Raw genomic sequence first — 16,215 nt, 5'->3', positions numbered from 1 at the left:
ATAAACATGTAGGAACTCTCAAGTGACTCAAACCGAAACAGAATATTTGATTTTCTGTAATATCCTGAATATTTGATCCATCAGTTCGATCCGTTTTTAATGGTCTGTTATGTTTTTGTGTTTTCGGTGCAGGACCTGAAGCCCAGCAACATTGTAGTAAAGTCTGACTGCACACTGAAGATCCTGGACTTTGGCCTGGCCAGGACCGCTGCCACCGGCCTCCTCATGACGCCCTACGTAGTGACCCGTTACTACCGTGCCCCCGAGGTCATCCTGGGCATGGGTTACCAGGCCAACGGTGAGTGATGGAGAAGGCGGGGAATGACTGATCAGGGACTGCCGTCTGGGTCGCTGCATGTCCCTAATCCCTCCCCACCTCTCCCTCCTGCTGAGGTGTTTCAGCAGCACTTCCCACACACACACACACGCCCACACACCCCGATTCGGTAAAGGTTACACAGAGGGGAAGTTGGCATGTGGGGCATCCTTGCTTTGTGGGGTGAACTTCCTGTGTGAAGACTCTGGTGGTGGCAGCAGTGCTTCAGCATGTGTTTGATGTTTTATTAAAACGTTTCTGGTTTTGAGCTTAATAAGGCCTGGCTAAAAGCTGCCAGTATGAAAAACAGGCTCCTGTGCATGACTCGGCGGTTTCTCCTTCCAACCTGGATAGAGATCACAAACACAACCTTCTAGTTGTGTTTGTGTTTGTTAGACCAACACAAAGTGGAGGAAAAGGATTCATGGTTTTCAAAATCGTTAACAAATAGAAATCGGAAAAACTGTGACCTGGATACAAAAAGTTGAAGTGACATGAATACTTATCTTTTTTGCCAGGCAGAAACTACTCCGCTAAAATCAGAGCCAGAATTAGTTTGCAGTGTTTATCTGTGAGGCAAGTGTAACAGTCTGGCAGGAATGACAGGTTTCCATTTTCTCCTCCTAATCAAAATGGCGTCTTCCTGAAAGCACCATATCTGTGATAATCCACAGATATGGTAGCCAGTGAGCAGTGCATAATAATAACCACTAGGTGAGTTTTTGGTGATTACAGATTGATAATCTTGCAGTATTTTTGAGGTGTTGAACAGTAAAACGCTGGCCCTAATTCTTCCTGCTGACCTGTTGCATCTGTGGCTCCCCTTCTTTTCTCCCTCCTTCAACGCTGCGCTCATGTAGTGGATATATGGGCTGTGGGCTGCATTATGGCAGAAATGGTTCGCCACAAAATCCTTTTTCCTGGAAGGGATTGTATCCTTGAGCTGCTTGACAGAACATTTGCACCAAGTCTTTCATGTTAACTCTTTCTCCTGTCAAATGCAACTATTAAAATTCCATTTCTTTGAATTTGTACCCCATCCCTCTGGCGCTGTGACTTGCTTCCACCCACCTGCTGTCTCTACGGATACACAGACGACTCTATCCGCTCGAGCAGCAACATTGTCGCTAGCGGCGCCGTGACTGTCACATGAAAGACCCGAGCAGAATTTTAATAGTTTGCTTTTCAAAAGAGGAGAAGTCAAAATACCATAAATTAGCCTTATTTATCCTCCTGCTGCTGTTGTTATCTATAGCTCCATCAGTAAAGAGATGTCTCTTTTTTTTTGGTTATGTTTGCATGAAATTAAATTGTAAATATCTACAGAGGGGTGCAGTGAGCATATAGAAGCTGCATTGATGCACAGCAACAAGAGTCAGCGTCTCACATTTAAGGGATTGTTCAACATCAAAACAATCCCTTAAATTTGACTTCTTAAAAAGGAGTCAAATTCAGCAACACAAATTTGGGTGCATCGATAAATCGGCAATAATAATAAAGGGCTTCGGCTAGGGATGCACTGATTGCAGTTTACTGGCTGACAGACTTTTTTTTTTTTCTTTAATGCGAGATTTTTGTGTGCTAAATATAGAGATAAACTTGCAAAGTCAGCTATGACTGACTACGTTCACACAGCAGGTTTTAGAATTAGAATTCAACTTTATTGTCATTGCACTGTCACAAGTACAAGCAACGAGATGTAGTTTGCATCTATCCAGAAGTGCTCTACGAGATATAAATATTTATTTACAGATGTACAAGACTGTGTATGTATGGACTATAAGGGGTTATAGCAAGAGATATAGATATTGTGTATAAATATAAATATGAATATGGGAGCTATATGCACAGATTATACAGAATATACAAGAATGTTAGGGAATGGATTATATATGTATATAATATAATACGTTAAAAATCGGAATTGATACAAAATTCCGATTTTTAACGTAGATTAAGATCAGCATGTGAAACCAATCTTATCCACCATCGCAATGGTCTGAAAATCAGCCATTGTCAATTATAGTTATGAACCATAAAAGATGTTTGCAGAAGTGCATCACATCATAGTCCCATCGCTCTTAGTCCCGACTACGCATCCAGAGAAGAAGCTGTAGTCGACGCTCCACAAATGGTCGTTGCTATTAGTTATTCTTCATTTTTAATATCTTCCTTTATGCTGTTGAGCTTGTGACGATGCTGTTGGCTGATATTGCTGAATAAACTTAAAAAATGACCCATAGTCGGATGTATCCATTATTATTTCCAGAAGCAGTGCTCTGCTGTGTGGCATCTATGGGGTCGCTTTAGGTTTCTAAACTATTCACAAAAAAGTGACTGCTGTCGCATTTAATGAGTAGTCTGAACAACCACTCCAAAAAAAATAAATAAATAAAGGAGCAGATTTCAGCTATTAAATAAATCCTAATTGGACATCAAGATTTGCTGTGTGAACGTAGCTACAGTCACCCACACTGTTGCCAATTTAGCAACTTTGTCGATATATTTAGCGACTTCTCAGACAAGAAAGATCTTTGGCATCTGCAAATCTTTTTTTTCTTTTCTTTTTTTTAAATCAGTGATCGGTCAGAGAACTACAATCGGTGTCCCTCTAACAAGAACCCCCTTTAAAACATGCTATTACTCTGTTTCAGTAGATAAAGCTTTGTGGGACCCTGACCTCTACCAGAATGCACTGAACCGCATGAAATCATTCCGTTGTCACGCCACCTCATGTCCATCATGAGTTTTACTTCAGATCTCCCCCCCCTCATTTTGTTTTTATTGTTGTCCTGTTTGCTTTTTTTTTTTTTTTGGTTTGCATGCTAATTTGGTGGTTGTCATTTCATTTTTCAGTTGATGTCTGGTCTGTTGGATGCATCATGGCTGAAATGGTCCGAGGTAGTGTGTTGTTTCCAGGCACTGATCGTATCCTGAAGTTAAACCTCCATCCAACTGCTCCCCCACCTCCACCCCCACATCACTGTAATCTGAATACTCAGTCTCGGTGTTTGTCTGACATCTTTGCACACAAAACTAGACCTTCAAGGTTTCTCCACATTAAATGAGCGATAAAGTTCAGCAACTTTCAATGCTGTGTTGAGGTTGGAGAGACGTCTCCTCCTGTCCGGAAAGCCAGCATTTTGAGGTGCTTCATCATCATTTTCCAACGTGAAAATTCAAAAATAGTCCATTTTATTTTTTTCAATAAACTAATTTTATGAACTCAAAGAAAGATATCCAGGTTCAAAGAAACTTTTCAGCATCAGCTGATTCTCTGCTATGACATTCTTACCATAAAAATTGCTCACATGTTCTTCTCATTCTTCGAGCTACACCGCTTTTATAAGAGGATGTAACCGAACTTAAAAGTGTTAGCTGGCTCAAAGTCACAGTGGATTTTAAAAGTTCACCGCCTCCTCCCCCTCATACCAGGTTTTTGTCATGTTGAAAAAAGAAATTTGGCCACAATGATTTCAGAACTTTTTCAACCTTTATTGTGACGTAAAACCTGGAAAATTCAGTGGAAAACAAACCGAAATATTCTGCAACAACCTAACTAAATAAATAAATGACTGAATAAGTGTGCACACGCTCCTATAACTGGAATTAACCAATGGGGGAGGGTGAGACAAGCAGCGCCACATGGAGGGTGATTCACAGCGCTAAGACTCGCTTCCTGGCTCTGATTGGTTGTTTCTTGTTAGCATTGAAAACAACCAATCCAGTGCTAAACACTATGAGATAATAATAATGAGATTATTATCTAATTATACTGTTGCAACATAATGACAGTTTCAACAAATATGTAAGAAAAAATTTGTCTTTTTTTTTTTTATTAAAGTTGCATACTGCAGCTTTAAGGATGCACACATTTATGCAATCACATTAATTTAGGCCTTTTATTTTGTAGGTTGAAAAAGTTAACAAATGACATTTACCATTTGTGTTGAGAGTTTTTATATTTTTAGGCTAATACACTGCTAATTCTTCAAGTTATGTTCATATGCGATTCATAAAACAAACTAAGTATAAGAAAAAAATATATTGATTTGGAAAAATAATCATTTTGAGAGCTTTAATGTATTATTTTTTGATCACCAAAAAGCCAACTGTTGTAATGAAATATTAAGTGACAGGCAGCATGTTCCTAATTTTCTTATCTTGAGTCAGCTTTATACATACAATCCTGTCCTTTGTGTTTATTGTAAAGGTGGAACAAAGATGTCAACAAGCATTTAGTTGTGTTGTGTGTTCCATCTGTATTTATGTGGTGTTTTTTTTTTCTCTCTTTACAAAGAAAACCAAATTCTTATATTTCAGCCTCTGGGTTAGTTAAAGGTGAGCAACTCAAACTTCAGCTAACATGTAAAACGGTTAGTAGCGGTCATTAGAATTCCTTCCACTGTAAAGAAGCCAGTGTTGGTAAGTAGAGGCTCTCAGTGAGGCTGACTGGAAAACATCTGTCTTCAGAAAAATGTGTTTTCCTCTTCCTCTACGACCATGATTGGAACGTTTGCACATCCATCCCTGTAGTTTTCTTAATATCATTCACACAAGACATTGACCAGTGGAACAAGGTGATCGAGCAGCTGGGGACGCCGTCTCAGGAGTTCCTCATGAAGCTCAACCAGTCGGTGAGGACCTACGTGGAGAACCGGCCGCGTTACGCCGGCTACAGCTTTGAGAAGCTCTTCCCCGATGTCCTGTTCCCTGCTGACTCTGAACACAACAAGTTGAAAGGTGAGCGCCAGTTGGTCTTCCTTTGGTTCCCAATCTGTTAAAAAAGCTGGTGTGAAGGTTTACATGAACTTACAAAAATATTTTCGGGTGTTTTTCTTTTTGTAAGACATTTCTAACCTGTCAGGTAAGGGTAGCTAGTTTAAAAATGGCTGCTGCACCTATAAGCTACTTGATCGAGCAGAGATCAGAATCTAGGGGAACTTTAAACTACATTGCACCTGTTTAATTCCAGCTACTTAAAAACTCTTGTACTCCTTCATAATTTTCTGAAATAAGCCTTTTCCCTTTTTTGCTCATTTTTTTGGAGCCGTGTCTTATTTGTCAGCGGTCACTCCCTGCTTCATCTCCCACCACCTCTGCTACAGCTGGAACTTCCAAACGACAAACCCACTCAGCTGGAGCAAATTAGATATTTAACCTGATTTATTTATTTTTTTCTTTTTCTCGTTCCTCTCAGCGAGCCAAGCCAGGGACCTTCTATCCAAAATGCTGGTAATAGACGCTTCTAAGCGGATCTCTGTGGACGAGGCTCTCCAGCACCCTTACATTAATGTGTGGTACGATCCGACTGAAGTGGAGGCAGTAAGTACTTCAGCTCAAACCAAAGATATGTTAGAAGCAACGAGTCACGATGGACTTATCTCTCAAAGCCACTGAACCCACCGTATTTGTGCTTAGTCAGAAAATATATCAATAGCAAGTCATAGCAATCGTCATATTTAAATCTTTGGGATAATTAGATGCAACTCTATATACGTACTTTAAAAGTATTGCTAGAGAAGTTCTTTCTGTAGTTTCCTACATTAATCATACTTAAAACTTTAAAAAGTCTTAAAATGTCTGAAGTTGATTAATAAAAAGGTAAGTTGGCCTTAAATACGTTAATCACAAATCTTACATTTTGCGATGGCAGGACTGTTGATGTCTATGTAAATCAATCCATTTTTTTTGTCGAGTTGAACGCAGACAACTTTATTGTGTCCATGTTACTCGAGGCAGTGGAGGCTAACGGTAACTAGCTAGCTTGCCTTTTTTGCGTCTATCATAGTGCATATTTAGCTGGACGGTGTTCATTTTCTTTGCCATTGTATCACTTTTGTTGCCAACCCATATGATGCTACATTTATTAAGACTATAGAAAGCCATATGCAGTGTGACAAGCATAAAACTACTGCCAAGAGCCACAAACAAACCCCAGAAATGTCAGGTTTGCTTCTTTGGTGGCTAATACAGAATAGAAAGCCACACATGCAGCTATGATAACAAGTAAAGGAACAAATTTAAAGGAACGGTACCTTTTAGCCTGTAATATAACCACTATGTTACAACTTAATTTAATTCATAATGGTCTTAAGTTTACCCTGGTGAAGCCTACAGAAACCCTGTAGACTTAAGTTCTACAGTCTTGACTAGAAATAGACATTTGTGCTGCAAAGTTCAGCCTTTGAATTCAGTGATAAACACGAGAACTTTCTTCAGAAACACAATGACTCATCCGACACATCATGATTTATGGCTGTAATCAGACAGATTGGCATATGGAGCAAATGGCTGCTTTCATTTGTCTCCTCTGTGTCACGAACGCTGAACATTTAGATTTGACAAGTGCATTTCTACACACACTGTGGTGCCTCATTATCACATCAGCTCTCAGGCCGTCTCTGGATGGAGAAGACGGGTCGTTTCTGGTCTGTACAAACAAACTAACTTGTGGGTGAGAGGTAACCGTGTTGGATGAACGTGTGAATCCATTAAGGCAAAAAAAAAAAAAAAGATCAACAATGTGTACAAAGCATAAAATGAAAACTAAGACCTACTTGTTTTGAATACATAATATTGTAGGTTTTTTGTTTTACCCTAAATATTTACAGTCCTCTGGAAATTTATTCACACCCCCTTGACCTTTTCTATGTTTTAATCACATTGTTTAAGTAAACAATGTGACTCAGCATAAAGTTGGTGGTGAGGACCAAAAATGCAACATTTATTGCGTTTTCAGTCGGTGCAGTTCACTTTCAACGCAATTTCCTCCTTCACAAAATGTAATCAAAAATGGAGTGTCAGATTTTAGTGGCTGCAGGATTTCTCTACAGCATCATTTTTGAACCAAACCTGTTGGAAAAATTTGTTCACTTCCTCACCTGTGCGGGCTCTGCACAAACAACTACTGAAGGAAACAACACGCAAACCTCTGAAGAAGACACAAAACGCAACTGCCTTCTTCACAAAAGGGAAACAAGGTAAGAGTGCCGTCAGACTTCAGTGGTTGTAGGATTTCTCTTTTGTGTTTGATAAAAGACCACGATCTATTTCTCCTGCTAGCTTTAGACACTTGTATTTGTTTTGGTTGTATTTACCCAGAATGCCCTTTGCTGTAGTCAGCTTCTTGCTTTTGAAGTGGTCTCTGTTTTGCCTAAAATCCTACAACTGGGCTCAGTTGACATGAACTCTGGTACAGTTTGAATTCATATGTGAACACCATGTAGATCAGAGACCGCTCCAAAAGCTGGAAGTTGAGTATTGTGCAGGGCATCCTGGGTAAATACAACAAAACAGATGCATAAGTGTAGGGCTAACAAGAGAAGTGACTCCGTTTTTTACCAAAGACAAAAGACGAATCCTGACGGCACTCCATTTTTGTTTCTATTTTGTGAAGAAGGAAGTTGCGCTTCTTAAGAGGCTTTCATGTCGTTTCCCTCTGTGTTTTTTGGTGTAGCGCCACCACAGGTGAGGAGGTAAAGTGTTTGATTAAAAAATATCACAAATGTTGCAACTTTGGTCTCCAGTCAAACAAAGTCTACCAAGATACTATTTGGTGTGAAAACACCAAATAGTGAAAAAACCCTAAGAAAACCATCAGCGATGAAGATGTTGAACTCTTTAAAGCAAAGTTAGGGTCTTAACACAATATCCAATGTTTTGGACATTTCATCCACCCAATCCAATATTATAAAATAGAAACATCCACAAACCAGGAAAATTCAAGGTGTGGATTAGGATTAGATGTAACCACATGATGCACACACTGCAGACATCCAGGCTATCTGCCTCCAGGGATTGTTCCTTCACTCTGAAATACACGGTCATTTAACAATGAGTGTTTCTGCTTCCCGTTGCTCGTTGTTGAGGAGAAACATTCAACAGGCAGACTAAAGCGTCCCACCGTGTGTCTGTGTCTCTGCTTTGTTTTAAAGCCGCCGCCCGCCATCACAGACAAGCAGCTGGACGAGCGGGAGCACACAGTGGAGGAGTGGAAAGGTAAAGGAGAAGCTCTCGTCTTTTTTTCACCCCCCGTGAACAGCCGACACTTCACGTCGTATAACCCAGAAATCATACATTTCCTAATGCATCTTCTGAATAATTTTAGACTAAACCAACCTGGAGAATGCTGTTTGAATCCGGGTCTGGGGTTTTTCTGCTTAGACAACAGATTGATGGACGCTCCTCACTAGACTCTACAAATTTTTCCACTTTTTATATTTCATTTTGTATCATGTGGGAAAATCTGTGGAAAAAAAAAAAGAATTTTAAAAGTGTTGTAGATTTATCAAGCAGATTCAAACAGCTTAGAATATAAAAATAATCGCATGCAATATATTTTTTTATCTACTTCTGTACTAGTTTTGTCTTGTTTTTCTCAGCGTTGTGTTTTCAAAATGTTCCTTAAAAATGTCACACCTGTCGTTTTACAAACAGATTATCCTTTTTTTTTCTACAATAAATCCTTAAAAGTTTATTTTCAAAGTCTTTGCATAACCGCGATGCACGAAGAGACTACATTTAGATCACCAAACTGTGTGACTGTTTCCTTTCTCCCGCTGTTACATTTTGAACTGAATGAACCAAAGAGAAGCTGAATGCAGAAGCGTGTTTTGTTCAATTTGTGCAGAGTTGATATATAAAGAAGTGCTGGACTGGGAGGAAAGGACGAAGAATGGTGTCATCAGGGGACAGCCTGCATCCATAGGTTGGTGGAATGTTATTGTGTTTGAGCAACGCTGCATTTTCTTTTTTATTCAAACCTTTATGCCTATAATCTTTCATTTCCATATACTACTCCTGCAATCAGCATCCCATATACATCAAGATTGAGCAGTGTACAAATACCCATGTTCCTGACTTTTGTTGCCCTTCCTCTCAACCAGCTCAACCACTTTTTATGTCTGGAAAGTACTGCACATTATCTAAGGCTTTTAATGTAATTATGTCTGTTGGGTGAAGAGTGTGTTAGGATAAAGCTTTGCTTTGAGCATCACAGTTTCCTTGGTTTGATAGTAACTCATGTGGAACTGATTACTAGTTGACTATCTAATGTGAAATTCCTGATTTAATTTTAATATTAAACTATTAAATAGTTTAATATTTGTTTAAACTACTAAATATTTAATAACAGTCCATAACCAAAAGTCCAAGATTGTTAAGGTGGCCTAGAAGGGTCAACAAAGTGCAAAAGCTGAAATGGAAGTTATGCTAAAACTGAAGTTTTGCTAAACTTTCTAGCAGAACTTGTTGCTTTTGCATTCTGTTGACCACTCTGGGCCACCGTAGAGTCTGTATTCATTAACTTTCATCTGTAGGAAAACTACTGTCACCTAAGATATTTACCAAAAACAACCAGCATTTTATCATTAGTTGTGTCTTGTATTGACTGTAACTGTTTATTGCATCTAATGTCAGATAATGGGGACAAATAGTTCATTTAATCATTAATTAGCCTTTTATTTGACAAATTTTTAAATCCTGACCATTAGAAATCAGATGAAGCATAATTGGGAATCTGTTTTAATGAATGACTATTAGAATTAATGGTGTACTAATAAATCGGCCGGCTGACTATTATAATATTTAGCAACTTTTCAATCTAAAAAAATCGGCAGCTCATTGGGTAGTTTAAAGATCATTGATTGGCCAGAAAACGTCAGTCGGTGAAGCCATAATTAGAATTAGTTAATCTGTTTATTTAGCTATTTAACTCTTAATGTAAAATGCCACCTTCATAGATTTATTCTTTTCCGCAGAAACTTCATACCTGCAGTATCTGCAGTCTCAGGTTTGCTCACAGCCCCCCCGACCCTCTCTGACCTCTGACCTTTTCCTGTTCCTCATAGTACAGGTGCAGCAGTGAACAGCAGCCCTCAGCAGCAGCACCAGCACCATCCCTCCACGTCCTCATCCTCCGACCCCACCCTGACCGACACGGACAGCAGCCTGGAGACGGCCCCCGGCCCCGCGGGCCCCCCGGGCTCCGCAGGCCCCGCTGCCAAGGCCGGCGGCCCCGTGGGCTGCTGCAGATGACTATCACACCTCCCCTCACCCACAGTACCCTCCTCCCCTCTGTGCTCGTCTCCAGTAGTTTAGCGTATTAGTCAGATAGCTGTTTAAGTAAAATGTCTGAAACAACAGATCTTCATCCTGTTTTCCTTTTTCAAATAATCATTCATAGTCTTTTGTTTCTGTTTTAAAATGTACATTTTTTTAGTCTATAATTTATTGTTTTTTTTAGAAAATGGTTATTGTGTTTTTATTTGACAGTAAGATTTCTAAAATTATCTATTTTTCTTTTTTGAAAGATCTTTCGACAGTTGATATATTTTCTTCTCACTGCTTTTTACAACTCGCCATATAATCGTAGATCACGTTTGTACAGATTCGACGGTAGCTGTCAGTTTCGTCTTCAATACAGACATTCGGTGAGCCTTTGAAACCTTATTTAATTTCCAGACTCTTCTTTGATCTTCCCTTATTTGATTTAGTCTAAAACATTAGGAATCTTGATTTTATTTTTTTTATTTTTTTGGCTGCATGTGACATATCCATTTATTTGAAACTAATTTTGATTTCTTTGTAAAAAAAAAAAAAAAAAGAAAAGAAAAGAAAGGTTGCTCACGATGAGTCACTACTACTTCCTACATTGTAAAATTTCACTTTTTATGAATGCTTTATAATTTTCAGATTTTTCACTTCCTATTTGGAAAAACCCCAAAACGCTGAGATTTGGTTGAGACTCCTTTTGTCATATTTCGCCTAGAAGAGGGAAGATGTGGGTTCGGTTTATTTTGAAGTGCTTTGAAGTTCCTGGTTTGTCCGAGCGAGCGGCGTGGACCCGGTTGGGTGGGAAAGTTCTGTGGAAGGATTCGTCGTTGTGATTTGAGAGTTTCTTTAAAAACGTAAAGTGCTGTGAGGTTTGTGACGTCGGTGGTGAAACTAGAATGTGCTTCAGTAAAGTAGGGAAAGCAGGTGAACATGCATCTCAATGAATTTGAATGTTGTCAAAAAGGTTATTTTATTAATTCATTAAAAAAAATGAAAACTACTACTGTATAGATCAACTATACACAATACTTAAATTCTGTTTGTTTTGCTGATTATGGTGAAAAGCTAACGAGAACTCGCTTCACAGATCATTTAAATATTACATGAAACTATTAAACACTTAACAGAAATGTTGACATTCTGAAAAGTATATCCCCACATAAGCACTGAATTCTTGTTCAGAGCTGTCTTCGTATGAATTGCTGCATTAATGCGGCGTGGCATGGAGGTGACTCTGGTTGTTGCCGCTTTAGCAAACCACGAAGAAGAAGACGGGTGGTAGTTGAGGACGATGACTCAGCATTTTTTTTAGTGACATAAACAAACGTCTTCATGTGTGATTTTATTTTTCTCATGCAATTTTGCAATTGCGAAATTGTGCTTTTTCGACATTAGCGGAATACTGACAAAGTGTTGCACACGTCTCTTGTGGAAACTCATTAGTAGATGGTAGCGGTGTTTCCATTAGCCATGTAATCGCACAATTTGACATATTGGAGTCAAATTCGCTACATGAAAACACGCCAAATTCGAAAAAATTTGTTTTCTGATAAAAAGTTTCAGCACTAGCATGAAGTTATTTGAGCATATCAAAAGTTGTTTATTTTGTAATATTGCATTTCTTATATAATGGAAACGTCACAATTGCAAAATTCTGTCTTTTCGACATTAGCAGAATATTGGCAAAGTTTTGCTTACATCTGTAATGGAAAAGCATCTACTGACTGACTTTCCTATGGTTGTGTAGGGCATAATTTAGGCATAACCAAAACATTTCTGTATTTAACATCTTTTTTCTATGCAATATTAAAAAAAAATTCTAACTGAATTTTTGGGTTTTTAATAGCTGCGAGCCATAATCATCAAATTTAATAGCCGTAAATGCAGAAAATAAATTTCTAACCGTCACGAATCTTGACAATACAAAAGTCCAACTTTTTGAATTGAGTTGTCGAAGTAGATGAACGTTTCAGTGATATTCCGATTTGTTGATGTGCATCTGTTCGAAGTCATGGAGAGGAAAGTGATTCTGTTGCGTGGAGCGGTGGGGAAACGCAGCTCCGACTACATGTGAAATTGAAAATGAGAAAAGGAGTTTGTTTTTTTTTCTTTCTTTTTATTTTATTTTTTTTTTGTGCATGTGTGTCGGCCAAACAAACAAACTCAACCTATTCTTAACGAATGCAATAAACGTCTTTTGAGTGTGTTCTGATTCTGGAAAGGTAAAGTGCCTGTCGTTCGTCCTTCGTTTCGCCGGAAGGGTGTGTGTTCGTTATGCGTAACAACAGTGGTGTCTGTGTCATAACAGTACTGTGTGGTGGGGTTGTGGTTCTCACAAAATGTCTATTTTTTTACTTGTTTTGAGTTTGGGCCCTGGAAACCGGAGAGCGTCGTCTCGCAGGTCTAAAAGAAGAAAAGCGTCGTAACGTGGAAGAAACTGAGGAGCTTTATCAAGTGTTTAAGTCATTTCAGAGGTCTTTCATCAAAGTGAGAAGAAGTCTCTGTTTCACAGCGACCAGAACATATGTTAAAAACACATCTTTTAGGATTTCCCTTTTGGTTGATATTGTCAGATGTTTGAGTTGAAAGAGAGATTTTCTTAACGTTCTAAGTTAATGTATATTACTGGATTAAGCATTTTAAGTTCCGTATCCCGACTATTACGGTCGAGTTCCTGCGGTGAAATTGGCTGCTTGCATAAGGAAAGCAGGAGATTAGCTTGTTGACGAGCCGCCAAATGATATTATTATTTTCACACTGTAGTAGTGCGAGCTGTAGCTCGCTGTTGCCATCGGTTTTGGCGTCTCGTCATCTGGGAAACGTCACGGTAAACACAGACGGAACCGTCTGCTCCAGTTTCTGTTCTGAGTTGGTCCCGACCGGTCACCATATCTGTGTCAGAACAGCTGGCAGACTTACAGCTGAACTTACTAAATCGGGTTGCATCATTAAAACTTGACACACACTCTATCGTAAACACACCAGATAATTACGGTCCTTAATATGTTTGTTAATCTGTGAAGTCATTATCTGTTTTGTAAAAAAACAAACAAAAAAAACACTAATGCTAATTAGTTTTAAATGCCTTGCTGAATTCTATTACTTATTATATGTGACTTTTTTTTTTAAAACATTTGAATATGTTTTGAGAAACTTAGTTTACGAGCCATCATTTGTAACGTTTTTATAAAGAGAGGAAGGGAAAATACAAGCTAGCTTCTTTATTCCAAACGAGTTGGCTTATTTTATATTATCATTAGCCAAAGCGAGCATTTGTTTGAGGTTAGTAGCGCATGAGCAAACGCAAAGAACGCAAAAAGGCAACAGAGAACTAAGGTGAAAAACTGACTAACAGCTTAGCGGTTCTTAAGGATTAGGTTTGTTCAAACGATAGCTCAGTGAAATAATTTTTGCTTCCACGTGATTCCGTCGGCGGGTAAAATAAAAGCGAGAATAACTTTATTATTTACTAATTTGATAGCAAATTTTATGAATGAATCAAACAAATAAGGACAACCGATAAATATCAGCTAGAAACGAAGCATGCTAGAAAACGGTTAGCGGTTAGCAGCTATACATATTGGTGTTAATGTCAAAAACTAATGGCATTTTATCTCTAGCTTCATTATGTAATTAGGTAATAGGAAAGGAACAAATACCTTAACAAAGTTACCTCATCAACTAGCCACAAAACGTTTCTTTTTTTTCTTTCATATTTAGTTATATTGACAAATTACTTATCATTTTTTGGATAACTGATTATAGGCAATGATTCTATTTTTGGGTGACAAACATTAAAACAAATGAGATTAGCGGTTACTAACTAAACGTATTGATGTTTATGTCAACAATTAATCCCATTTAATATTTTGTTATGTCATTAAGTAGCAAGTTAGCTTCTCCGCTAGTTCCAAAACTCCTGGAAGGTTAGGAGCAAAGTGAGGTATAATTCTGTACTAGTTTCTACATTGACAGATGATTTATTTTCTTTATTATTTAGATGAAGTAATGATTGATCTTTTTTGGTAACAAAAACAAACAGGATTAGCAATTACCATTTATTTATGCTAATGTTTGTAACATCAGTGCTTACTGTACCACTATGTTTTTTAGTAAAATAAATTTGCTTGCCAGCTAGCTTTGAAACACTTAATTTTTGGAAATAATTAAGTATTTTTGACAAATATACTTAATTACATTAAGTATATTAATAGTTAATATGACAAATATTAGCTTTATGAGTTAGCCACATTAGTTACACAAACAGTACATTAGCAGTTAGACATTGTTTTTAATTTATTTGAATGTAACACATTTAACAGTTAATTATACTGCTATATATGCATGCATATAACAAGTTCTATTCTACGTTTCAACAAAATGTAGTTAAAAGTCAAACACTGGCTATTATGAAAGATTGTGTAGCTGTTAATGTAACAAGAAGCTGTAAGGTGCGGAGATCTTTCGTTGCAAATTTCATTTTCTTTTTGTTTTCCTGAACCATAATAGAAAAACCAAAAAGCATATTCTGAGTAGCGCAGGCGTTGAAAAAATAACGTTTTAGCATTGCCACTCATATTTGAGCGTGACTTATTAGCAAGCAAGCGCTAGTGTACGAAGGAACAGTTAACATATTAGGCCTATTATTGCTTTTTGTAGCGAGTTTATTTGGTGCAACCCGTTTTAAAAGAATATCAGAATGATTACAAAGTAACTTTGATGCCCTTGCAGCCAAATCCATCAAATATAAAACTCAGTGCAACAGTTGCTGTAGTTTACAGTGACAAAGTATAAGCTTCCAATAAAAGAAAAAAAAATTCAATTTAATAGGGAAGCAAACAGTGGCAAACAATATCCAGTACTGATACTAGCAAAGAGGGGGGAAAAAAGCAGATCAGGAAAAGATTTATTGTCAGAAGTGCTCTTAATAATTTTTTTGCCCAACATTGGGGGGCATCAATTTGAGTCATACACATATCCATGCTATCTGTTTTTTACATTGTTGTTTTTCTAGTAGTATTACTTCATCTCTCTAAGCAAATCTACTCTGATTTAAGTCGACTTTGATGAACTACCTCACGCTGAATTTCTGTCAGTTCTTGGTAATATTTTGTCACCTGCAGAATGAGCTTTCAAAGGTGTGTGAATAACAGATTCCATTATTTATTTATTTGAAAGTGTACTATTTGTCAGTTTCAAGCAGACTTCTAGTTTTGTACATTATGTATACTTCACCCAGAAGTAAAAGAATTATTGTATTGTTTTCTTTTTTCTTTTTTCTTTTTTACTAAATGTGCAATACCTTCAGCAAACTGTGCTAGTTGTATGTATAGGTTTAGCATTTGTTAGCATTCTCCTGAAGGTAAAGAAAATGTTTGGTACTGTCAATTCATGTTTTCTTTCTTTTTCTTTTTTTCTTTTTTTTTTACAAATAAGATTGATTTTTTATTTGTGACTTGTTTTATAGTTATAATGTTACGTAATCTGTCACACCCACCCAAAAACACTGTCTGGGTTTGATGGAGAGACTGATGTTTCATCGAATAACCCTGGTCTGATAGAATGTTTTTGATGTGGGCTGTATTAGTATAAGATGCACAAAAAAAAGTGAGTAAATACCTACAAGAAATCGTTATGTTATACTATGGTGCTGGTTTGTAATGTTTGCCAGTGAATCCAGCCATGCTACTAGTTTTAAGAATTCCTGGATCTGTGCGTCCCAACCGCAACCAATGGAAAAAAAAAAAAAAAGTGCACTAAAAGAAAACATGCACTGGGATCCTGTGATGCCACCTCTGATAAATGGAAAGAACATCTACTGCAAATAAAGAAATACACTTTGA

General features: G+C 37.7%; 1 protein-coding gene across 5 annotated transcripts in view; it reads left to right on the top strand.

Annotated features, from left to right (window-relative positions):
• Positions 1–16,215, top strand: part of mapk8b (mitogen-activated protein kinase 8b) — a 30,913-nt gene extending 14,698 nt beyond the window's left edge. For 3 of the 5 annotated variants that reach the window (XM_028029083.1, XM_028029084.1, XM_028029085.1), the window contains 7 exons: positions 133–298; positions 3,173–3,244; positions 4,877–5,059; positions 5,517–5,641; positions 8,254–8,317; positions 8,949–9,026; positions 10,173–16,215. In XM_028029083.1, coding sequence (XP_027884884.1) covers positions 133–298; positions 3,173–3,244; positions 4,877–5,059; positions 5,517–5,641; positions 8,254–8,317; positions 8,949–9,026; positions 10,173–10,354 — 870 coding nt within the window. In that variant the 3' untranslated portion in view covers positions 10,355–16,215. Of the gene's footprint in view, positions 1–132; positions 299–1,176; positions 1,249–3,172; positions 3,245–4,876; positions 5,060–5,516; positions 5,642–8,253; positions 8,318–8,948; positions 9,027–10,167 lie in introns of all 5 variants that reach the window. The other 2 variants (XM_028029086.1, XM_028029087.1) reach the window with 2 other exon arrangements.

This window comes from Xiphophorus couchianus, chromosome 10 (assembly GCF_001444195.1).
Source record: "Xiphophorus couchianus chromosome 10, X_couchianus-1.0, whole genome shotgun sequence".
Lineage (NCBI taxonomy): Eukaryota > Metazoa > Chordata > Actinopteri > Cyprinodontiformes > Poeciliidae > Xiphophorus > Xiphophorus couchianus.
This window is presented reverse-complemented; position numbering and strand designations above follow the sequence as displayed.